The 26,198-nt window shown below is 39.5% G+C and overlaps 1 protein-coding gene across 4 annotated transcripts in view; it reads left to right on the forward strand.

Annotated features, from left to right (window-relative positions):
• Window positions 1–26,198, forward strand: part of HHAT (hedgehog acyltransferase) — a 195,648-nt gene that overhangs the window by 122,722 nt on the left and 46,728 nt on the right. For all 4 annotated transcript variants that reach the window (XM_075412933.1, XM_075412935.1, XM_075412932.1 and 1 more), the window contains one exon: window positions 8,313–8,457. In XM_075412933.1, the coding sequence (XP_075269048.1) occupies window positions 8,313–8,457 (145 nt within the window). The remainder of the gene's footprint in view (window positions 1–8,312; window positions 8,458–26,198) is intronic.

Below are 26,198 nucleotides of genomic sequence, written 5' to 3' on the forward strand. Positions count from 1 at the left end.
GACAAGGCAGAGTGGTGCTGGTTATGCGCTTCCTTTTCACAATTACGTGACTACAGCCTCCCTCTGTTGTTCACAGCAAATATTAGTCCATACATTAGATGTCAGCAGTTAAGGAAATACAAGTTAAAGTACTGAGGAGCGGTCGCATTCTTGTCTTCCTGCTGTGCCTTGAGCTACAGAAACTTACCACAGGGAAAACAAGGTCTGTATTTGCTGAGAATGTTTATCAGACGTCTCCATGGGGATTATTACCGTGTATTATTTATTTGTTAAGTTTCACGGCGGCATTGTGGAAGGGCCATAAGTGCAGGAACAAAACGCAGCACTAGTGATTGGTGAAGTTAGATCCTTTCACAATTTGATTACAATTTAAAAGGTAAAAATGTTAAAATGCGGATGAGGCAACCGAGAGAACTAGAGTGGAAACGAGAAGAACAAAAACGAGGATGTCAGGGACCTGGACGCAGAGGGGAGTGCGTGGCTCTCTCAACCTGTCCTCCTTGGTGAGAGCTGAGACGTGTTTGTAGGAGTATGTCCACTGAATTACTTGGTTAAATTTCCTGCTTTAAACACAAAACAGAAAAGAGGATGGTGTATTTCAGTGCTGTTCATTTCGCACTTTTTACAAGCTGCTGCTTTTAAATAAAATGTTTCGGCAGGTTCTTTGAGGGTGAAGAGTTAAGTGTAGGAGCAAGTACAGAGATTTACTTCTGTGTATGTCAAACTTTCACACATGCATCTGTCAGAGTAGTGCATACATACGAGCTGGTAGGAGGCTTTCTTCAAACAGAAGGCGGGGTTGACTGTTTGCTGAAAGATGCTATAAAAGTAGATCTTTTGGAAAATCTAAAAATGAACCGATGCTAGTGCAAGACAGCATTTTGTGGAGTGAATGTTTAGTAAGACATCAATAGAGAAGATGAGTATCTTCTCAAATACTATATATAGCATTTACTCCTAAATTCAGAAACAAGTTCTATTTGTGAAAATAGATCTTAACTGACAGCTGCTTGATTTTAATTGCCCGGTCCCCTTTTTATAGGAGTGATGTAGGGAATTACAGGGCTTTTGCATCATCCTGTCTCTTGGAAAAACGTTGTCAGTTTCTGCCTTCATGTGCGAACCTCTAGGAGCTAATTTTTACCTTTGCTTTGGAAGGAAAATACATGCCTTGAAAAGAAACAGGAGATGACCTCAGGCCACAGTTCAGCTTGGGGAGAAGGGAGGGAACAACTGCAAGCAAAATAAAATGCCAGAAAAATAAAGCAAAGCAAAGGGGGCTGGTTCTGAGTTAGAGCTAGATGAAGAACAGAGCAAACAGCAATGATTGCCATGATTACTGAAGGGTAAAGTATATGTTGATGGGAAATTAAATTTATTCTTCCATGTGGTGTGGCAGTTGTTAATGGATAAGATCTGGTAGCACATCTCATTCACTTTCTGCTTGCAGGCCTGTTCCTTATCTTGTTACTGTTATAGCTCTGGGAATTCCACAATTTCTTTTGGATTATTTCATAAATTGATATTTTGCATGTGTATTCAACCAGAATTCTTTATTTTTGTTGGTTTTCTGTTCTGTGGTACAATCTCTACTCTTGTTCTAGTCAACTTCTGTCCTTCAGCTTCAGAGTGCAGAAGTAGGTATTATATTGATGTCAGCCTCTCATCAGCTGCCTTTCCCTTGCTCCTGCTGCTCTTCGAGCCTATCTTCCACCAGCATTAATGAGCATATGTAGTCCCTCCCTTTGTTTCTGCAGTCTCCCAAACACTCTTTTGTCACTATTACCCACTGACAATGTGTTTTTACAAATATTTTTAGAAGTTGCCCCACTGCTTGGACCCAAACCATCTTCATTTCTACTGCTCACTTTAAAAATTAAATATATTGACATTCTGTTTGGCAGAGCTTTGTCACAATTTTCAGCCTTTCCTCCATCCCATCTGCTCCCCCAGCTGCTCAGTCACACCCTGCCCTCCATTTTCAGTGTGCCTAACTGCAGAGAGATAAAATAGCCAGTAACTGTTAGTCAGGATGTGTCGCTTCCCTTCCCACCGTCCCATCTGCTCCTCGCTCTCTGTCAGCTTTTCACCCGTGCTCTTGTTTTTATGCTGTCCCATTATTTTTGGCAAATGGCTGCATTGCGGATGACCCAGATTCAAGGGATGCATTGAAGTGTTCGCTTTTGTGGTAATGGGGTGATTACCAGGGGTCAGGGATAGACACTGAAGAGCAGGCTTGTCAGTTATCTAAGAACATTTTCTAAAAGAAAGCACTTAAAAGTGCTTTTAAGATTGACTGGGTGGACTCTGTTGCTTCTGTAGAGAAGTAAACAAATTCGGGCTTTACTTTTCAGTTGTGATGCAATGGGGGTGAAAACCGAAGTTCAGATCCGTAAATTGCACTGGTGAATGGAACCCCAGCAAGCGATTTGGGGTTTTTTCCAAGCATTTTCCTGGGTCGCATAGTGGCACTGCCTGTATCCCTTCTGTACTGCAGCAATTTTACCCACAATCATTTTACCCATCCATCTCCTCCCCCCAAAAGTCCTTGCAAACCCTCTGTAACAGACCTTTGCAGAGAATATTTCATTTAGTTTTTGTGACGTAATGAGGACTCAGCATTACATTAGCTTTTAAGCATTGCTTCTCTAATAAAAACCTTGAGGAAATTGAAATGGTGGAGCTTTAATAACTGTAGGAAGCACACTTACACCATCTCGTACACTAGGAGAGGCAGTGAAAGAGAATGCAGGACTAGGTGTTATATTCATGGTAGTTAATTTCCTTGATTTCTTTAACACAACAAATAGTGCAGTTTGTGTATTTTATTTTAAAATTATTATGGATAAGTTGGCTGATAGGTTTAAGTGGGAGAGGATGAAATCTGTAGAACAGATAGTAATTAAATATTATATGTTTGAAAAAAAGACAACTCTCCTAAAAATTGTACTAGATTATTCTGACCCTTTAAAAACCAAAGGCAGATGAAAATAGAATTATGTAATCTGTAGTGTTGCAGTTTGTAGTATCAAGCACATGTTTCATGTCACTCTGGCCATAGTATCTGGCAGTCTTATTCCATGGTGCATATATTCCCCTAAGAAATATTCCACTGCTTCCCCAGTTTTAGCATGCGCTCTTATTTTGCCACATGCTTAGATTATCAAGTCTCTGGAAGGGTAGTTCAAAAGGAAATAAATGTTGTGACTCTGTGTTTTACTCCATAAAGATGACACTCGTTTAAATTGCAACAAATTTAATTCCCTTACATGGGACTTGTTAAAGTATTTTTAGTATGAACAAGCTTGATAAGGCCACTGACTTTATGTAGAAGTTTTCTTTAATCTGTCCCGGTGCAGCTATATAAATGAGATGTGTTGTGAATGCAGCACGCATAGAGATTTCCCATCTTCTGAGCACTTGCCAAGAAGTTGCCAGCTAATGTCAGTCAGGGGAGGTGAGGCTTCTTGCCACATGTCAACCTGTCATCAGGCTGGGTTTGCAGTGTGGTGGAAAATATGCACCTCAGTTCCTGAGACCTCCCTAAAACAGCGTGATGCATGTGACCTGCTCCCAGAATGATCTACTGCAAATGGATTCTGCAGCCTTCTGAAGAGCAAGCATTTGTGATGCCAAATGACCATAGTGCCACCGCTGTTGCTAGTGAAAGTTTAAGAGTGGTTGCTGTAGGAAGATGTAGGATTGGGTCCCTGATAAAATACTGGGCAATACATTTCTGTAAAAAAATATTTCAGCATGGTATTTTGTATAGGACTGCCTAGTTTTAACTGCTGTACGGATTTCAGTCTTGGATGTCTCTTCAGCTTCCACATGGGAGGGTGGAGGACTGGTCAGTATTCCCCAAAGTATTTTCTCTGTTGGCTAGCTAGGAGATGTAAGTGCATTTAGGAAAAACACTTCTGAACTTTCATTTTAATCTCTTCATGCTATTCAGTAATACTATTATACACAGTTCTGTAAATCTGTGAAAATGCAGATTTGTTGTTGATTAGCTCTAACTCAGAGAAGTTCTTTTAAATGATGCTCTGCTGTCTGAAGCCACTTCTCCTGCCATGTTTGTTTCTTTTATGCTCATAGTGGTGTTACCTTTCAAAGCAAACGAAATGAGTGTTTTCTCTCACATCCTCTCTGACTTAAAAATTCCACCATGTCCTTTAATTTGACTCTTTGTTCTAACCTAAGTGATATATTCTGGTGCATGTTGTCCTTCATGAGGTATCTTTCTCAGGAAACAACCATTATACAGGCTTCCTGTTTCTGGCTTGATTTTCACTTAGAGGCTAAATGTGACATGCATGTGTAACTGGAAATGGATTTAGGAATGGGTATGTTTGGACCATGCAAATGCTTTACACGCCTGTCTTCTTCCACCCCTCTCAAACGCATACACAGATTTACTGTTCAAGGTATCCCACTACATGATAATATGTCATTTATTTTTGCAAGATGAATGAGATGGCCCAGTTGAGAGAGGTCTGATGGCAGCCCATTTTGCTAGACCCAGTAATGTGCAGAGAGAGGTTTTTCTCAACATCTGGCAAAAATGTTTGAGGCTGATTTTCATTTACAGCAGGAACTGGATTGGAATAATAACCCAAACCAGTTCCAGGAGAGGTGGCGTGAGCCATCTGTTCCAAGTCACCTCCTATGTCATGCCGTATGCCTTTGGACTGAGTATCTTGACAATATGTCTGGTTTTTTGTGTAGTTTAAATGCTACAGTCCATTTATTTCACACTGCGTGAGAAGGTGGGCATGGTGGTGATTACTAAAAGTAAAGTATGATGAAGTAGTGATGCAAGATTACAAGTAAGATGTAGCATTGAGTAAGGATGCAATTGTAAGAGTTTCAGCCAGGCAGCTACGGCTCCTTTGTCATTTTAACGCTAGGTGCTCTTTCACCACTCTATCTTCTGGATGTATTTCCAACAGCAAAAGAGGAGAAAGAAAGAGAGAGCAGTAAAATCCAGAGAAACATCACAAATCCATAGCAGCTGCTTGTATTGTTGCAGTGGAACATACTGTTAGAAGCATTAAATAGCATAATGAAGAGTTGTGGGTGTGGAGGGTTTTTAAATTTTGTCTGCTTTGATGAAAACAACTCACTGTATATTCAGAAAAGTCCACATACTGGGAGATGTCTAAATCACAAATTTTATTATGGATTATCTAGACCAGCCTCATTCCTTTTTAATGGGTAAATTAATGCTTCCAGCGTATTAATTTGAGCACAATAACTGCTCAGGTACTTTCATAGTTAGCTTTTTCTAGATGATGTGAGATATTTAAAGAATGATTTATTTTTTTCACCTTCTTTGCAGCTGGGTAAAGGCTGCATTGACATCAAAGACTCTAAGGAAAATCTGTACTGCTTTTTGGATCAATGCCTAGCAAATTTAATGGAAATTTAGCTACAGCAAAGTCCAGAAAGAGTTCATTGTTTATTTAAACTCTTTCTGTCTTAAACTACTCTTTTATACCTCATAAATGACCAAAGGCTTTTATGGTCAGTACTACAGTTAACTTGTATTGTTTAACATATAGCACTTGCGTGGAGGGTGATGTATTATATATGACAATTTTATTTATTTTTTTAGTAACTGTATTCATTTAAAAAAAAAAAAGTGACAGAGCTTTTTTAGAGATTCGTGTTGTTTCTCTTAGTTGTACTTCTTTGGATTGTAAAACAGGCAGACCTCACAAACTTACCAGGTCTAATCAGTGCCTGGGTGGAAAATGCAGTCCGACACCAGATGCCTGATGGGTTGTCATCTCTAACTCTTTCTACAGTTTTACCAGAAGATTCTTTTTTTCCCTTTCCTAATCAGAACTGTTTCTCTATAGAGAGTTGATGAATAAGTTAGACAGACAAAGGGAGAGTGAAAGGTAGATCTGATGATGGACTATGCTATATAGATAAGCTACAGCTCAATCAGAATTAATTAGCATGGTGTAAGAAGAGGGTAAGTTTGGTGACTCTACACACAGAAATTTAAGCTAGCATGACCATAATGGCTCCTTATTGAAACTTGGTTGTTAACATGGATTTAATTGCAAGATTTCAAACATTTTCTGTGTGCATACAGTTATGCATTTTGAAAAGGTATACATTCTTCATTTATGGGACCACGCACTCATACTGTGCATTTCAGGAGGAGACAAACTTAAGATATCCTATACCTGTGTGTGAACTGAAGGAGAATGTTTTGGAAGTCCTTGGGCAGCTTTGGAGATGCAAAGTGCTAGAAAGGGAAAAAGTTGTTTCACTAAGTGACTGTAGGTATCTGTGAATATTTATATAATTATCTTATATTCTCTGCCCCTTTCCTATGATGCCCTAGTTTTCATCCAGAATTTTCAGAGAAAAATCTCAGTCTCTGTTTTCATACATGAATGCTTTTCATAGCACTGTATGGAAGATTGACTGTTGCTGTATTGCACATACAGCCTAATACAGAGTACTTTTCCTTGAAGCTTGCCTGTCCCCATTTTTGTGCTGATTCAGACTGACTTGTACACTAGATATAGTTCTGACTGGGGCTAACATTCAATTTACCAGACATCTACTTTGCAATAATAGGTTAAAAGTGTGCCTTTATGCTTGTAGCTGTTACTTATTTGAAGATTTGTCACTTCATAATCTAGCAGTTGAAACATTTGTTTTGATGCTTACAAAATTAGCAATTTAATTGTCTAGGAATGTATTTTTAGGTCTGCTTTGAGTTTATGTTGTTTCAGGTGTCTGAGCATGAATTCTGGTCCGGCTGCAGCTACTGAAGATTAATTGCTGCTCTTTTTTTTTTTGATGCTGCTGTCACAAGACTTTGTTTTCTGCAACATCAGTGTTTGTGACATGAAGGCTGAGCAGCTTCTCATATTTTCCTTAGTTCTCATACCCTGGCAAATGCTCATCACTTCACACAAAGCATTCAGTCTTTTGCAGATTCAGGCACCATGTAAAGAGACTTTCAGCCTGGGGCCATGATGAGCAAGATATTTTTCCTTATGCAGTAATGAGACAATTTTCCTTGCTCTTTAAAATTTGTTCTAACAACTGAATATTGAAGGAAGCTAAAACTTTCTCATCCTTCTTTCACCATCTTCTTGCAGTCTCCGTGCTGCACTCCCACCTCGGGTGATAATGCAAAATATAGATTCAGAAAAATGTAAACTAATATATGGTGGAGAGAGACCTACTTTATCTGTATCATTAGAACAACAGTACCAAAAACTTGGCAACAGATATTTACACTTCTTGAACATGAGCAGCAGTATTTGCATTGAAAAAAGAATTGGGATTGCATATGTATTTCAATTTTTTTTATATGGAAGTATCTGCTTATTAAGACTCATTGTGATAACAAGATTTTATCTGACTCCAAATTTTTCAGTGAAGTCTTGTTAATCAACCAAAGCATTAATGGCTTCTGAAGTTGTTTGCTGTTTGTTTTGTACTGAAGTGTTTTACTCCATGTTGGAACCTGTTGGATAGTATTATCCACCCCAGAAGCATGTCATTACTGCTTATGTCCACCAGAAAAAATTCATGAAGGAGTACATTTAATAAGAAAATAATTAAGATATGGGATGTATAGAACTGTGTCCAGTGCTGGGCTACCCCCTATAAGACAGACATGGACATGCTGGAGTGAGTCCAGCAAAGGGCCACAAAGATGGTGAAGGGCCTGGAGCATCTGCTAGAAGAGTAGAGGCTGAGAGAGTTGGGACTGTTCAGACCAGAGAAGAGGAGGCTTGGGAGGGATCTTACCCATGTGTAAAAATACCTAATTGTAGGGGGGAAGAAGACAAAGCCAGACTCTCCTCAATGGTATTTAGTGACAGGACAAAAGGCGATGGGCACAAACTGAAATACAAGAAATTCCAAAGATAAGAAAATCTTTTTTACTGTGAGGGTAGTCAAACACCGGCACAGGTTGCCCAGGGGGGTTATCCAGTCTCTTATTGTTGGAGATAGTCAAAACCCAACTGGACACAGTCCTGAGCAGCCTGCTCTAGCTGACTCTGCTTTAATGACCTTGCTAGGTAACCTCCAGAGGTCCCTTCCAACCTCAACTATGATTCAGCACTGCTTTTTGTCATGAAGTCTTACCCAAACTTCAATGGCATTGGTTGGAGTTCTGCTGGATATTTTTAAAGCTTTGAGATCTGTTCATAAGGATGTGAACTTCTGTATAAAAGTTGTTTGTCGTAACTACAATGACTTTTTTTAACATCTCTTGAGAAATCGTAGGGGTTGTTAACTTCATCTGCACATTGTCTTTTGCCCCTCAGGAACGTTTCTTCTCACCAAGAATTCGTCGTCGACTTCATGCTGTTCTAGCATCTGTTAGCACTTCGATGTTGATTTTATCAAATCTAATATTTCTTGGAGGAAATCACGTTGGAAAAATCTACTGGAACAGGATCTTTATGGAAGGCAAGTTTATTTTTTGTGTGCTTTCTAGATAACAGAACTTTCCAAATATTATCTTGAGTAGGGTGAGCCAGGCTCTTCTCTCAGTGCACTTACTGGGAGTAACTTTTTTTTCTGTTCCTGTTCAAAACCATCAAAAATCTGTCTGACAGAATCTAAATAACTATGCAGGCTGTGTGACTAAAATGAAACATTGACTTTCTCCCATCAAGTCCAGAAAGGGTTATCAGGCTTCTCTGTCAATGAAATCACTGAAGATTGAATAATTAACGTGTGACACATTAGCCAGGTTGGATTTTTTTTTTTTTTCTGCTCTGCATTTCATGTACATCAGTAAGAGTAGGCATACTAAAGCCAGCCCCATGGATTCTGTGGAAGGTTAGTGAATGAGATCTGCATAATACAGCATAAATGAGCTATTAAGTTTTTTTTTGTAGTGGATCTGTTGTCGGGTTAGGGACCTGCTGACTATTGAGGACAAGGTTTGAGGACAGGGGAACTTGGGGACAATATCAGTCTGTGGTGTTGCTGAATAAGCAGTATGCAGTGTTGTGCTGTGAGCTGACTCAGGAGACAAATCCAGCTTTAATTTTTTTTTCCAGATCTTAATGTAAGCAGGACTAGTTTACTTCTCAGGTTCTTATTGCTGCCAGAGCCCCACATTGTCAAATAAAGGTCTCGTAGAGAAGTATTTCTTCCTCATGAGGGAAGTACCAATAGGCTTCTGTGCTTAGAAGCACTCTCATACAAAGACCACCATTGTCTATTGCTCCTTCATGCAGTGTTTTGTCCTTTTGTTCCTTGTAATGGTTTAGAGGTCAGCTCTGGAGTTCCAAGGTCCTATGTAAGCATCCCAGAATAATGAAACTATTAAAGAGTAAGCTATGTACATAAAAGAAACGGTTTATCATCTTAGCTCAAGCAAAAAAACATTTAAACAGCCCTAAGAAAGGCACATTTTTAGCATAAAATGTAGTGAAGCTTTTTGTTAATACAGGGCAGGGAAGGCGGCGTGAAATACCTGCTCATGTTGGTTTTTGCTCTCAAAATGTAAAAGATTTGTTTTCCGTTTTCTTACAAAGGCTTCAGTTTCTCTTAAATTGTTTCTTCCCGTTTAGCTGACTAATAGTTTCAGTAGAAGAAAACAGCTGAGAGAAGAAGTTTGGAAGTAAAGTTAGATATGTATAGATATATATGTATATATATATAGTTAGAGATATATATAGCTAGATATAAATACAAACTAGGTTCGAAGGGGGAAGGGGACATCACCCAGCTCACTAGAGATGAGCCCAGGAGTGGCATGCCAGTGTTGGCGGTGAGATCGACAGCCCAGCTCAAGTGCATCTACACCAATGCACGTAGCATGGGCAATAAACAGGAGGAGCTGGAAGCCATTGTACAGCAGGACCGAGCTATGACTTGGTCGCCGTCACAGAAACGTGGTGGGACAGCTCGCATGACTGGAATGCTGTCATGGATGGCTACAGACTCTTCAGGAAAGACAGGCCAACAAGGCGAGGTGGTGGAGTTGCTCTGTATGTGAGGGAGCAACTGGAATGTATTGAGCTCTGCCTGGGGGCGGATGAAGAGCAAGTTGAGAGCTTATGAGTTAGAATAGCGTTGAAGGCTAGTGAAATCCCAAAGGACTATTCAGAACTATGGTCTTCAATTTAAAGTAAATTTAAGTGCTGGTCTGTAGGAGATGTAACAAAAATCTTTACGTATAGTTGGAGTATGCAATGCTAAAAGATAGAGACAAATAAATTTGTGTATAGTCTGCACTGTTCTGGTGAATTCAGTTCATCAACATATTCAGACCAAACTAAATACTACAGTATATATACTCTTTGGTCATTCCTTTGTCAGCGCAAGGACAGATGAGATGACCTAGCTGCTTGTCTTCAATGCAAGTTTTTGTCATTACCTTCATAAAAAATGAAATGGGGATTTCCTTGACTTGTTTGAAAAAGGTAAGGGTAGTGGTAGTGGGTGAGTGTTCTGTGGGGCAGGAGGGTGTTTGTTTTGGGTTTTTATTTTTACACTTTCTTTCTGGTGTGATGCAAGCAGTATGAAGTTCCCATGCATGAAGATTTTCTCTTGTGCACTATAATGTTGGAGAGCTTTCCTTAGAACAGATGTTGACCGCCCACCACTGTCTTGTGAAGACTAGTCAAGAAATCTGGCAAAGGACCCCCAAATGTCTTCTCTACATAATATCCAAGTCTATGTCCTTGCACTTGGTAGACAAAGCAATGTTATAAAGTCCAGTACATTACTAAGATCTGCTGGCTCTGTATCTAGTTACTTTGAGTCAATAATTGTTCGCTTTGGGTCGAGAAGAGAGAAGATACTTGGTGAATTTCAGGTTAAAATATTAAAAATAATATTTTTGCTCTATTAAGAAACTTTTTGATCTGTTTGAAAATCATCTTAGTTTAGGAAGCCCAAGCAGGTTTTTGCACTGCTTGAAAACCAAATCTAGAGAGTAGACATTTGGTTTTGGAGGATATATTCACATTCTCAGCAATCTGGGTAGCAGGACTTGAGATTGATTGACTGAGGTGGCAGAGGGCTCTGCAGCAATAGAGTGACATAAAAACCCTCTGAAGTAAGGAATAGAGAGCTGTGGAAACAAGGCTGTCCACCTGCACATCAGCTACAAAGAACTGTCAGTTCCTTTCCTGTATTCAAATTGCACAATATTATGTCTACAAAGATTTGTACGTATACGATTAGGAAGAAAATAAGAGAATAGATGTGCATTTCACAGTTTGTAAATGTAACTGGCATTTGTAGACCACTAACAAAATTGGTCAAGAACATATACAATAAACTCAAGCAATAAAACACATCTCAGAGCAGAAATCAGATCTCCAGATTTAGGTGCAGCGTTAGGTGTTGTGCATGGCATTTTCAGGTCTGGTCAGTAAATGAACCTCAGAGTATCAATATTTTAAAACCCTGAATGTCCAGCATATAGCACTTTGCAGTAAGAAATTATGAGTTCTATTGTATAATATCTAAAACCAGTGCTTGGAGAGCTGCTTCCCATTAGCATGTGTGTGACAGTGATGCAGATTTAAAATGGCTGACGCTTCAAAGGAAGTTTTACTGAAGCTGAAGGTGTACAGAATGCACTTCTAGTTTCTCTTTATTTGCTGATGAGGATCTACTGTGTTCTTTTGCAAAGACTGAGTATTATCAAAAATCTATACAGTTCTCTGAGAGTGGGAAGGACAGGACACGGTATGAAAGCAGTTAAACCCCAGGACAGCATAGGCAGTGCAGGGAGGACCATGCAAGTGAGCTACCTTTGTTATCAAAGCTTTGTGGATTGCTTTCCAGGAGCAGGATTTAGACGAGGTTGTTTCTCATGTGTTGTAAGCTTTGGACGCTGCAGTGCCCCTTGCCATGCCATAGTTAGACCTTTTCTTTTCCCAGAATTCTTGCTTGACTGATATTTGAACTGTTCTGTAGTGCCTTGGCAGTACTTCCCATAGCTCCCATACCACTGACAAGGGGAGTTTATATCTGGACATGCCAGGTAGGAGTATTTTTTATTGTTTGCTTTCCTCTTGTGAAAAATAAATTAAATTTATCTGGCTTTAAAATTAATTTCTGTGCATCATTAAAACCACTATTGTCAAAATTATGAGAGCAACAGTGTGTGTATCTTATGTGTATTTGTTCTTAAATTTGATCTTGAACTGTTGGACCAGCTTTAGTGCTTGTTTCTAAAACTGAACGGAGAGTCAACCCTGTAAGTTATTTACAAAGAAAAAAGTTCCTGCAGCAGACATTGACTTTTTAAGTAAGGCTTTTCTCATATGAGACAGTGTCATGCTAGTAAGAAAATGAGAAGAAATGTCTATATAATGAGCTGGTTTTAATCCTGTATTCGGAGTAATTAATACTTCACTTCAAAATGAGAGGCTCTGACAAGGGGGCTTCTCTTTGGAAAGGCGTTCTCCTGGGACAAGTGCTGTGCAATGCTTTTGGTTAAGCAGCTGAATTATCTTAGCAAGCATGGCCAAAGGCATTAAGCTGGGAGGGGACCCAAGTATATTGGGTGATAAAAGTGTAAAATGCTTCCTGCTCTTTCTCTGGTTTGCGAGGAACAGAGCCCAGATCAATGAGGAAAGCACACAGTGCATATCAGGCATATTTTGCTTTGAACAGCTGTCTGAAAATTAGACTTCACTGTAAACCAGTACTTTAACTATCCAATTTGCCTTGCTAAATTGTGAGGAGTGCCTCTCTTGAGGGCAGTTCATCCCACGTACATCTATGTTAGCATGGGATGTGATGCAGTCACTCTTCACTGAGCTCAGAGGCATTTTGTATAGGCTGGTTTAGATTAGATTGGACATCCAACCTTTGAGAAGGTGTCCTTTAGTAGACATCCAGCTAAGAGTGAATTGCACCCTTGGTTAGAAATGATTTACTGCAGGAGTACAGAACACCTGGCTGGGCAGAAGTCCTTCAATGGACGATATGTGACCATTCTACCAGATTGCAAACTTTGTGCATCAACAGCGTCATACCACTTACAACAAAAATAGACCTTATGCCGAGATGCATTGACAGCAGTGCAAAATGCATAAAATAACCTCTTCTCCTACATGATGTTCTGAAGGTTAAAGTTAGAATATGTCCAGTTTTGGTTACTGCAGTTTAAAAAAATTATAATCATCTGACAGCTAGGGAGAGGGAAATACAGCAACATGATTGGAAGTCTACGAGCCATGACCCTGAGATAAATTGCATTGCTTTGTTTTGAGAGGAAATTATTGAGGGGAGAAACAGTTACATAGAAGTTTCTGCGGAGAAGATGTTAACAAGCTATTCTGTATTGCCAGTGAGGTCAGGAGAAGAAAAAAAACCCTGTAAAATGTAGCAAGGAAGTTTTGGTTGAGGTAGGAGATATTTTGAACTGTAAGGCATGGAAAGTATTGAAACACATGACATGGTAAGCTGTTGGATTACCATCTTTGGAATCTGTCAAGCGGAGTAGATAATACTGATTTCATCGTGGTGTAGGGGAACCTCTGAATGGCTTTCAGACCCATTCCAGGCCCTGTTTTCTCTAGGTGTTTTGTCAGCAGATACAGGTATTTACATGGAAGAGGAATATGTGTACAGCTCAGCAGGATTGTTGTTTGAATTTATGTATTTCTTCAGTAAGTTAAGGACCTTGGTAATGTACAAAAATGCAGTTTCACTAACATTTTATAACAGTTTCTTTTTGAAGTTTCATGATCTGATAGGGGGAAAAAAGCCCATAGTGCTGTGGCTGAGGTGCAACTTATTGGAAGTCATGGTGCTATTTTAAACTACCAACAAATACTCTCATGGAGAAGTCTGAAAATATTTGCTGTTTCATACTTGCTCTTCTCTTCTAGCATTTAGGATGAAATGTTTAGTGTTGTATATGAATATTTCATTAGATAAATTTCTGAGAGAATTTAAAACCAATTGTACTATGCAAAACTATAGCTGATTTATCAATATTTGATATTTGTTCTTTAACTGATGATGGTGAAGCCTTTATTTTGCCTCCAGTTTTCCCTTTCAGTTTGCTTTGAAGCAAAATCAGGTTTTCTGCTGATCAGAATTCAGTTATTTGGTTAATTTATAGGGAAAAGAGATTTTCTCATCACTACTAGGTGATTACCTGAGCTACTTGATGGAGACAGAAAGCCTTCGGACTCCTTCACAGCTGTGCAGCACTATCTCAGATTGTGTTTCACGGGACGTCTTAGACATTGATTCGCTAGTGGGAATTTCCAGGATAATGGCATACAAGATCCAGAGGTTTCAGTGAACCGAAATTAAAAGTATGCGGTTTGCCAATTACACTGTATCACAGTAGTGAAGATTATGCTGAGAAATTATATTTGTTTCTTTTTATGTAAATCATGTAGTGGATGATTTGAGAATTGAAGGGGTATCAGGATCCTTCAAGGCAACATCCTGGACTGTTGTTACCTTTAGAAGTTTTCGCTTGATTTTGAAGACAGTGAGATTAGGTCCTTTTTCTGAAAAAACCCACTTGTGTATTAGTGGTTGAGATGCCTTTCTGTGTTCAGCAACTGAATCATTTAAAAACCACAAGTTGCTTATTGTATAGCTTCACTGCTGTGTGAGATGTCAATAACAAAAATAGATGAGAGATTCCTGCATCAGGTGTTGTATGGTCTAGTCTGGCTCATGTAAGACCACGTCTACCCATTAGATACGTTGCTGATCGTATGCCTCATTTGCTCCAATAAGGAGTGTAGGATAAACATCTCAGGATGATCAGCAGTTCATAAGACTCCATCTCTCCCTTCAGAAACTAGCTGAATATTGCTAGTTAGCTTAGTTAACAGATTTAACACGTTTTAAGGGCTGAAGGAAGCTAACAAAAAGAATTGGAGCAAAGTAGTTACAACTTGTTATTAAACAGGGTTTTGTTGGACTTTTTGACTCTGAGGTATTTCCAGATAACATACAATGATATATTAGGAGCCAGATTGCACTTCAGCAACTTCTGAGATTGGTAACAGTGATATCTGTAAATATTTAGTTTTGAAGGGGCTTAAATGTGCAGGAAGAATGAAATCACATAGTGAAGGAACTCAAAGGAGGCCACAAGACCTGTCAGCTGAGGTGTTCCTGTGACTGTGTGATACTTTGCTTTTCTGTGTATCTCTTGCAAAGCCTTCATTTGTGTTTCATTGCAGCTGAAAAAGGCAGGTTACTTCAGTGACTGACTGTTCAGAGTTGTCATTGCTTGTGTTTTCAGATGGCCCTTGTTTTGGTTTGGTAGCTTCTGCTGTAGAGTAGCTGGCATATGGTCTTCCAGCTTTCCTGTTCCTCCAGATTTTCACTTTCACTGAGAAATCCCACTTGCTGCTGTTATGCAGAAACTTACTTAAGGTCATTTTTTTGCAATAATACATTTATGAATACTATACTGATGGATTGCATAATTTAGAGAAATATTGCATAGTGACAGGAATAGTACTGAAGATGTCACATTTTTCTGAATGATTCATTCCTCTTCATGCACAAAAGAAACTTGGTTTTACAGTCATTTATGTGACCTTGCTTGGTGGGTGCAGTTCATTGGGAAACTGGGAAAATACCAAGAAATAGGAATTTTGTTCTGCAGTAATAAGGAAGCAGTGATTTCCCCCTCCTTGACCTCCCGAAGGATTAGAGCCGTATAAAAGGAAATATTCAGATTTTTTTGTGGGGTGGTGGGGAAGGGTTGGGGGTGTCTTTAGAGTTGAAACAATAAAGCATGTTCTGCCATTTTCTGTTGATTCATGTTGGTTTGAGCCTCTGTTCTACGTGAAAACTGTTTGAGCATTGCTGTGTTTAAATTCAGCTATTGATATTGAATCTCAATAGTTTACCATTTGTCTTTACAGTCTTAGGACCTGATCTTGAAATCGAATCAATACAGAAAGATCCTTCTGTCTAGAAAGTCCCAGAACATGTGCAGACATGTCTATTGGGATCAGTATGATTGCAGTGGCAGAATCGGTCACAAAGAACCTACATCTCATGTATCACGTTAAAGCCTTTATTTTACATATGGCATGTACAGGTACCAAAAAATGCAGAGGAGTCTGCACTAAGACTGCATGTACAGAGTTTATGTGCCTTATGTTGTATGTGACTTACAGAACTAAGTAAACTACACTGCACGCAGAAAATGGGGAGTTGTTCTTACATTGTGCTGCCTTCTTGGCAATCTGCAGCTCTTTTATGGAAAGGTAAGAAGTTTGCTGCTTAGTGAGCTTCGCTGATCACAGGCAAAATGCCCCCAGATTTTCAGTGACTTGGGCAAGGTTCTTACAACCTTTTTCATATCATTGTAATGATGCCAGTAAAGTGTAGGATGGTACGATGAGCAGTTGATGTAGTGGGTTGGTCAAGTCCATCTTAACATATGTAACCTTGCTGGTAGCAATGTGCGTAGTGTGGAAGCTGGAAAGAATGATACTGCCAAACATGTGCTGCTGGTGTAGCAGACCAGTATGTGCTGTTTTAGCATAGTCTTTCAGAGACTGAAGCAGTTTGAATGTTGTGGACTCTGTGTCTTAAACTGAGCATGAACATAAAAAATAAAACTATTTTTTTGTCTCAAAAAGCTTAAAATTACCATGACCTCATGACTGGTTTTCAACATGTAATTCAGCTTGTAATTCCTATAGCAGAGCTCAGCAAAGAGGGTGGGAATGGTTCTAAAATTCATGGGAGAACTTTTTTAAAAAAATAAACTTGTAACACCTCTAAAATGTCTTTCTCTTTTGGGTCCTTATGCACATAGTGTACAATGATAGACACATCAAAAGGCCGTGTAGAAATACCGAAGGAACCACGTTTTGTTGGAACTGTTCTTTGGGAATTACTAAGAAGACAGGAATAGTGCTCCTCATTTTCCCCTGTGAGTTGTAGATTAACTGGGAGGGACTGGGGCTGAGGGTTGGCAGAGGGAGCAGTGGTGTTGCTTCCAGAAGCAGCACTGGAAGATGGGAGTGTGGCTGTGGTTATGCCAGATATTTTTTGTCACACATTACCAGAAAGAGTAATTTTTGAGGACCATTAGCTTTCTTTTCCACTCCAGGTCCTTCTCATCCTCAGTGCTGAGGGGAGAAATTTAATTCTGGCTGTATCTTGCAGAGGAAGAAGTGTAGTGACCCACACTGACTGTTGCTGTTTCTCTTTCCTGCCATTGCGCTTGCTGGCTCTTGTCATGCAAAATAGCCCAGCCAAGAGCCTTAGAAGGGCAGAGGATGCACACAGTTTTGCCTTCACATTCCCCTGTATTTTTGCCATGCATAGCAGAAGTCTCACAGTGACTCACAGTAACATAGCCTGATATAAAATACTTGAATTGCTTTTTTTTGTACTTACAGTGTCACTATGCTTATTGGGAAATTTATACATAAATGAACTCATGGATGTGGTGGCATGTATGTAACTGATTAGTAAGAACCATAATTTCAGGTAAGGCTTGCAACCATTGAGAAAAGTTGTCTGAAGAATGATGCAATCTTTTTCTTTTCCCTATTCAGAAATTTCCATGAGTCTTGTAGCTGCTGCTTCTTTCTCATCACTGAATCCCGTGTCTTCCTTCTGTCAGCTCCTTTCATCTGTCTTCAGACTGGAACTAGTCCTGATTCTTTCACTTTTTTCAAATGCTTGTTGAGAGAGCAGTTCCCAAATACAGAAAGTAACCATCTAACAGCAGGAACTGGAACACCAGCTGTATTTAGCTTTGCAATCATTGAGACTTTCATGACAGCTTTCTAAATTGTTTATTTCCTGAAAAGTGATGTTAAAACAGCATTGTGGGGTTCCACAATTACTGCTGCTTGAAGCATGCTAGATCAAATTTTCTCAGCTTATAGGAAAAAAAGGACACTTTTTTTTTTCCCAAATGCCAGCCCTGCATATTAGTTTGAGATCGGAAATTCAAGCAGTGTTCATTCTGGCTCTTGCATCTTTAGCAGTGAAGTCAGAGATGTTCTGTTGTGAAGGTGCATGGGCCACAGAGGAGCCAGATCCTCTTCTAAAAGTTTTATTGCCTGTGCACGAGGAATGAAAAGCAGTTAAGAGTTTATTTTTCTCACTAAGAAAGCTTGACAGGAGTTTCTACTGCACTATAGCACAGTTCTGCGTAAGTAGACAACATTTTTACACTAATGCTGTTTTGTCTATAATTCTGTTCTAGGTTCATAAACGAAGATAGTTGTCTCAGCCTATTTTAGCATCTTATTTTTCTCTGAATGAATTTGAGTCATCCTTAAATAGCTACAGCTTTGAAGGATAGAAAAACTGAAAGTACAAGAATCGAGAAAAAACTTGACTGATTTGATTAAGGCGTTGACTGTTGGTTTTTTGGGTAGGGTTTTGTTTTTGGTTTTTTTTTTTTGAGAGGCGAGAGTGGAACATTGTACACATATTTGATAAAATTTATAGACTTACACCCTCATAAATGCTGACAGTTCTGTGAAATGTCTTCTAGCTCCCATCGTTACATTCCTTACTAAATTACATGCTGTGGCACAGTTTCTTAGTGCACTTGGCCCCAGCCCACAAAGATCTGAAACTGTGCCGAGTTGGGATTTAAGTTCATGCCCGACTTGGAACATATCAAACTTTATGTGGACTTGATGCAACCCTATGAGAAACGACACCCTACAGTGGGGCAAACTTAGCTCTGATGTCCCTAAGGAAGCACTTCTGGGAGGGCAGAAGTGGGTCTCCTTCCTAAACAGCTGGGATTTTTTGCTCAGGGTTATACCACTCTATTGATAGTCTTGCTGTCTAGTGAGGCGCCTGTAAAGGATGGATGAGCAGGGAGGAACATGGCTGTACTACTTTTCTGATGTATTTGGGCACTGTCTTCCCCTAAGAAAATGCAGAGATGTCTAACTCATGAAACCTCAGTTCTGTCTGCTGCACAGGCTGCACCCCTGGGATGCAGTGCTCTCCAGTGCTATCGTGTGTGTGACTTCTGACGACCATCTGAATACACGGGTTTGAAGTGCATGGTCCAGGTCCACCTAAGCTCTGTGAGACCAGGTCAAATTAGAGTACTAAATAGCACAGTTCCCAGATTTAACTTCAGTAATCCTAGAAATGCTACATTTTTCTGGTAGTGTGTGTTTGTGTGTGAGTAACAGTATGCAGCTGAGATACTAGACTAAAATGCAAGGAATATTAATGTTTAAATCCAGCTGTAACATCAGAGATCATCACAAGCGTTCCCAGTTATTGTTACAAATTACATCTGATGCCTGCTGTTCGTTCTGTAGTGAAATAATTATAAATTTCAGAGCAGGGAAATTCCTCAAGAACATTTCTTCCAAGAAAGTAATGGACTTAATATTAAGAGTAGCTTGTATTTAATAAACTGTCTTCCATTGTATCTTTCGCTTTTCTCACTTACTATTTCTAAAATTTCTAATATAAGGAGAGGATGTACTGATACCCAGTTGTAACTTATTAGGTTGTGGACATCTTCCTGGGTGTTGAATTTACTCTATTAGGTTAGCTTAAAAGCCTGATACAAATGTCTTAGCCCTTCATGCTTTAGAAAGATCCATTTTATTTGTGATAGTTGTTAAGATACCCGAGTCTTTTTTTCCACGAATATCTATCAAGCTGCCAGACCTGTGTATTCCTGCCCATTCTTCTAGTTAGCAGTAAATGGTGTGTCATCTGTAGCTAGAGTAGCACACCAGTATTTAAACATCTTAAGCAGAAAATATGGTCTGTTGTTAATAACTGATTTAGTGATTTTGATTTTTTTTTTTTTTAAGCGACTTCTTTATTTTTGCAATCTGCATGCAAAAACTGATAAATAACATGATAGGGTTTTATGTATTGTTCAGATTCGTGCTCCTAAACATATAACAACAGTGGACTATTGATTTTTATTACTTCTGCCTTCTTTCATGTGGCTTTTATTAGACCCACAGCTAAGCCTTCTATCAAATATAAGAATCCTTGTGCAAATTCTAACTTAGGCTTTGAAGCAATCCTGGGAGAAGAGGGATTTGTGTATTATAATACAAATTATCCATAAAAATTTTCCCAATAAGGGGACTTTTATGTCTGAATAAAGATTTATCTTGCATCTAGATTGGACAAAAACTCAAATCATGGTACTTGTGTGGAGTATTGTAGCGCTGGAGGGTTGTTTGTCTCTTTAGAAATAGCAATGAAGTGTTATTGAAGTAGTCCCATTGTTCAGATGGAAAAACATCTTCTTTACTAGTTCTTAACATTGAAAGAAAAGTGTAAGTATATTGTTCTGTTACCTGCAGGTTAATACGGATCCTACAGTGAGGAATAGTTTGCAAATAATTGAAAATGGTTTAAGCTTGAGTATTGTGACTGTAATGCTTTGCCAGCCCTTCTGTCTGTTAGTAATATTTATAGTGAAGGCACCTTCTATTTAGCAAAAAGTCTGTATGTACATAGTTGAAAACCAGCATATCATAAAATCAAAATGTTGTCCCAGTTGCTATTACTTTTGACTTAAAATGCTTAAAACAGTGATATTTTTTCTAGCATGTCTGTTTCATGCAGCTGAGAATATTTTATATAATTCTTCTGCCTCGGTTACGTTTTAGTGTAGCAAATCAGAAATGGAAACATTCATGTGGAATAAGATAATCGTCAAGACACAGGCACTGTTCATTACAGATGAAGTCCAACATCTGGATATCTTATTTTTTTACTCCAATATCGAGACTGGAGGCAGTTTGCACATTCCTGCCCAAATAGCATGTTTAAATGTTTAAGAACAGTCAACCTGTAGACTGATTAGCAGTGTGGAAAAAGAAATGACTGAAAAACTCTAGAGGTTGCTAATAGCATATCCAGTGTTTCACCTTAGCTGAAATTCAAATTTTTTCCAGGTCAGGAGCAACTGCGAGTTTGTACCACCTGATAGTTTTTTTTCCGGGCCTCTGGTACATAAACTGGGAAGAAGGGTTCAGGTAAAGTTGCTGTTGTTTAGTAGGAACGCAGCAGTATTGAGGTGGCTCTGCAGACTGCTCTAGCAGTGAAGTAAGCTGGGAGACTGAACTCCTTCTCTTGTCAATAGTTTGGCCATTTGAGACCACAGCTATTGCATAAAAGCTATCGAAAATTTAGGGATTCAGTTTTTGTTACACCCATGTAGCAAAGATGTGCTAGAAGGAGTATTTGCATGGCAGTTTGGATGTTACTTCCTGCAAAAACAGTCTCCCTCTAGCTGATCTTATTCCTAGCCTGACTAAAGACGTCCTAGCAGAATGAGATTCTGTTTTCTAGCAGTTTCTTACACAGGTTGATTACCGCTTCATCAGAAATAACAGGAAATCTGCATGACTAATACAGCACAGTGCCCCCTGTGAGTTGGCATGTAGAGCCAAAAGAGGGATCATCAAGACCCTCATGGGAAAACCATCACTAGAGCTCTGATGGAAAACCATCAATATCCCCCAAAGAGCCTTTTAACATTGTTTGACTCATAATTCTACGAGAGCAGATTACAGTATTTAGAATCCTTTTTTTGTCCATGTGCCAAAAGCCCTCATAGTGCTTACTGAGGTGTGTAAACAGTATTGTTCCCAGTTTAATACAACTCTCATAATGTGATTTGGGCAATGCTGCATATTGAGTCAGGGGCACAAGTAGATGGAGAAATCAGGAATCATGAGTCCTATTCACTAAATCCTCTTTCCATGAAAACTGAATGGTTATAACTTGAGCTCTATAATTAATATCTGGTTGCAGGCCAGCGATGTGATACACTGCTAATGGCTAACCTTGCCAGTGGAGAGGGAGGGATTTCATGCTGGACATTGCGAGTCTGTCTTAATTTTTCTTGGATGAGCATGCAGGAGAAACAGAGAAAGCAGTATTCGTTAGTTAGATGAGACTAATTCAGGTGTTACAAGCAAGCTGTGGCTGAAGACCCTCAAAAGTCTTTTGAGAAGTCCAAATATTCTTTCAGCATTGTGGCAGACTGTCATGAGGACTGAGTTTTAGTACATTGGCCAGTCCTGGCACACTCGAAGGTCTGTCTTCTGTGCTGTTGTGATAATGCTAGCACCCAATACCAGATGCTCGGGAAAAATGCATAAGAAGTAGGCCCGGTCTGGAGAGTGCAGCGAAAGCTTTTGTTCCAGTGAGAGCCAGTACACACCTCAGTCTGAGCAGTGCAAGCTAGGCAGGGGCAAGGTTGTGTAAACATGGGGTTTTGCTTCTCTTTTAGTAGGTCTGGGGAAGCTCTTGCCAGGGATGAAAGCTACATGGGCCTTGTTGAAAATCTGGTCAGTGAATGTGTTGCTGACTTTGACTACGATGAACACCCTCATGCATAGGGCAGGAGATAATTACTGGGCAGTACTGCATAATTGCATGGGACACCTCCATGGAACAGCAGGATTTAGTTTCTCTTAGGGAGCTGAGGAAACAGTTATTATTTCTTTATCTCACAAATATGTGTTTGGTCTCTGCACTCTTCTGTTGACAGAGGAGTCAGATATTTTGGCTTAACTACAACTAAAGCATGAGAACAACAAAAGACAAAAGCTAATTAGTATTCTTTTGACTGCTGCTCTGAAGGAATGGAGCTGTATTCTTGGCTCTTTCTTAAACTCCAGTGGAGATTAAAAGAAGAAAATGACTATGAGGGAGGACAGAAAAAAAGAAATGGAAACAAAGCAGATCCAGCCAAGAAAAATATCTGGCCTATGCTTTTCTTCACACTGCAAATTCATGCAAAATAAACCGTGAAGGGAGACCTGCATTGAAACCTGCTCTGTCTGCAGATTTCCTCCGTGGCTTCATGGCTTTTGCATGGGCTCTCACTCTTTCTTTACTTGGAGAAAATCTGTTCTCCAATTCATTTTACTGAACTGGTTTGTGAAGCAGACAGTCCCACTGCGAAGTAGCACAAGGAACATGGATGGTGTATCATGCGGTGCAAGATACCAGTAGGATCAGCAATATGCTGCAAGAGAACATTCCATTGAATGAATAAGTTATACCTACTTAAAAATGTAATATGGACCAACACTTTCAATCTATAAAAGTAGAGTGCAGATTAACATCTCATGGGTGGCTGCTTTAGCTTGCGCGGCTGGCACTGGCAGAACTGCCAAGGACAACCTGAGCAAGGTAACTGACCTTGGCACTGTAACGCAGCTAGTATGAACTGTAGAGTTAGGGGCATTTTTGGTTTTTTTATTTTCTTTTTTTTTTTTTTTACTGCCATGCAAATGGTTAGGTACAAATCGGCTTCTGTGGCACCAGGAGCAATTCAGAACCTCTGCTGAAGACCTAAACCTGTGGAATTATTGACATCTGCCATCTGAGATACTGATATATCCAAGGAAGTGCCGTTCTGACTTTGTCTCAATTCTTGTTCATCCCCTCTCCTCCAAGTTTTAAAAGGATTCTTTTTTTATTTTGCTTCTTTTCATCTTCAACACTTTCAGTCGCTGTGGCTGTTCTGACTGGCTTTGCTGGCAGCTCTCACTTGATAGTTGACAGTCACCTGGAAAGGACATCTCCCAAGGCTGCAGGATTGTGGGGCCAGTGTGAAGGAAGTGCATCAAGGCAGTTCATAGTTTGATCCTTTTCAATATGTGTAACGGCACATAACCATGAATTCCAGTTAACAAACCCAATAGATATCCAAGAGCACTTTGTTTGAAAGACCACTTTTTGTGCAAAAAGCTTTAGTTTGGGTTAATATTGGCTTTGATGTTGGACTATAGCACTTGTTTGTGTTGTGGGTACTGAGAGGCCAAAGCACGGGGTGCATTCATGTGGCTTATGAACTGCATGCATGCTGATTTTTATTTGAAGTGTAAACTGAATCTTTTCTGATCACTGTTAATGTCACCTAGAGATATGTACCCAGCCTGGGAAAGTTGCTTCAGCAAATCTCTCATGACTGTTACAGCTGGAAACAGATAGGGTTAATTCTCTCAAAAGAAGTTGGGTGGACAGGAGAGAAACAGCTCTTTGGACTGTCCGGTAATGAAGACAACTTTTTCATTGCTGGTAGAGGCTAGAGCAACTGTAAAGCTTTTCCAGGTTCCGCTGAAATTGATAACCCACAACAGCTGTTAGCAGGCTAGAGACTGCAGAATGCAGTAGACTCTACCGTGGTTTAAAATAGTCCAGCTAAGGTCTAGCAAAGATGTAAAGCCTACCTACTATGGCTGTGCTACCCCTCACCATTTGTTCTTTTACTTTCTCTCTAAACCAAAAATACCCATTTATCATGTGTAGAGTGACTTGTTTCTCCATTGAGCCCACTACTTTGAGGTGAAACATCATAAAGTATAACACCTTTTGGCTGTATTTCTCTTTCATTTACCTTAAAAAGAATATAAAACCTTAAGAAAGAATCAAAAAGTTTGTCCTTTCCTACAAAATAGTGTCATCTGGAATACAACCCAAACCATATTCAGCCATTTCAAATTTTTACAAATATGTACTGTCCCTGGCAATATCCCTTTCTGTATGTTCTTTCCCTAATTCCCTCAACAAACCAACCAACCAACCAGAGGGATGAGCCTTTATTATCATTATTATTAACAGAGCTGGCTCCAGGAAAACATACAGGAGTTTGACTTCATCAACACTTACATTTTGCTGAAATACCGTAAGACATTAGTGAGGCTTTGTGCTTAGCAGCCAGTGTACTTCCAAGGCATGAAAGCAGGCACGTTGCCCTTATTTTGTTCTTTTGTTCACATTTTAATCCTCTTAAATCCTCTTTCGTAGTATTTTCCAGGGAAGAATTAAATGCTTGACTATTTTTGTGACTACTTTTATTTCTGTTAATTCTTTGTCAGATCATTCCTTTTGACAGTTTTGGATTTTACTGGTGGTCGTTGAAAGGCATCAGGATTCACTCTAGGCTGGAGGATGTGTGATGGTTGGCCTCTTGGCTGACTGGCAGACTGATGGTAATGTTGTTCTGTGATAACTGTCATGTTCAGTGACCATTTAAGATACCATGGGTTTGGGAGGTCACTCCTTCCCCTGCGATCCCAGTATCATCCTGAATGTGTCTTGATATAGGGGAAAAGAATAGTTTGAGGGCATTGAAGAGCAGACAACTACCTGAGAAGACCGAGTAGCATACAAATGGTTAATGAAGTGATGTATTTGACACTGTTAGCATTATTTTTTGGATAATGTATTCAGAAGGAAGTATATCAGTAATGGGATGTAAAAAGCAGAAAAGGAGATTTCAGTATAATAAATTATGTTCACAAAGGTGTCACCAAATATCTATAGATATTACAGGAGCAGGGAGGATTTTTGTGTGAACTGCAAACACCATACCCAGATTTTTAACTCTGTTGAACACAGGATTAGTACAGTATCTGCTGAAGATGGCATTATTGCTTTGCATTACTTTCATCATTCACCCTACGCCTGTAGGGAACTAGGCAGGTTTCCCCACTGTGTAAGAAATACCAGATATTCACTGGTTCTTTGCTGGTTCCATGAAGAAACTGATAACTTTGTAGCACCTGAAATTATCTGTCTCACTGCTCACCAAATTTCCAGATTGTTTTATTGAAGCAAACAGCACCAATGTGAAATCTTCAAGAACCCCAACTTGCTATGTTTCGCAGAAAGGAATTGGCCTTTCCTCTTTGCATTCTGTCTCTGAACAGTTCTTTCTGTTTGCAAAATACTTTGTTTTTCTACTGGACTACTTGGTGTTCTTCAATACATTTTTGTGGTAACCTTACTAAAAGACTTCTGGAAGCCTATACACGTGAAGTATGCTAATTGAGTTTCTTTCATTCGCTGTCTTGGTGTTGTAATAATTACAACAATTTTCCTACATGAAACTATGCTGTCCTAATCATTGAAAATCTCTGGAAAACAGTGAACCGATACGATCATTTCACTCGTTCGATGGGTACATATATAGGATTTACCAGCCTATGACTCTGCAGATTGAACATGTGTTATTTTCTTCCTTGTTATACATGAACATGTCGGGCGAGGAGAGGGAGACCTGAATTGAGCGCAGACAGTCAGACACCAGAAAATCTAATTGACCGCATGTATTGAGTAGATGATTGTAACTCTGTGCGCTCTGTGTCACAGGTGGAGATAGCTAAGCAGGCCCAGGCAGGACCTTCAAGCAGATATTTTTGCTACCTCCTGTCCCAAGGTAGTGTATGCATCCTATAGCTGTGTAA

The sequence above is a fragment of the Opisthocomus hoazin genome, chromosome 2 (genome assembly GCF_030867145.1).
Source record: "Opisthocomus hoazin isolate bOpiHoa1 chromosome 2, bOpiHoa1.hap1, whole genome shotgun sequence".
NCBI lineage: Eukaryota > Metazoa > Chordata > Aves > Opisthocomiformes > Opisthocomidae > Opisthocomus > Opisthocomus hoazin.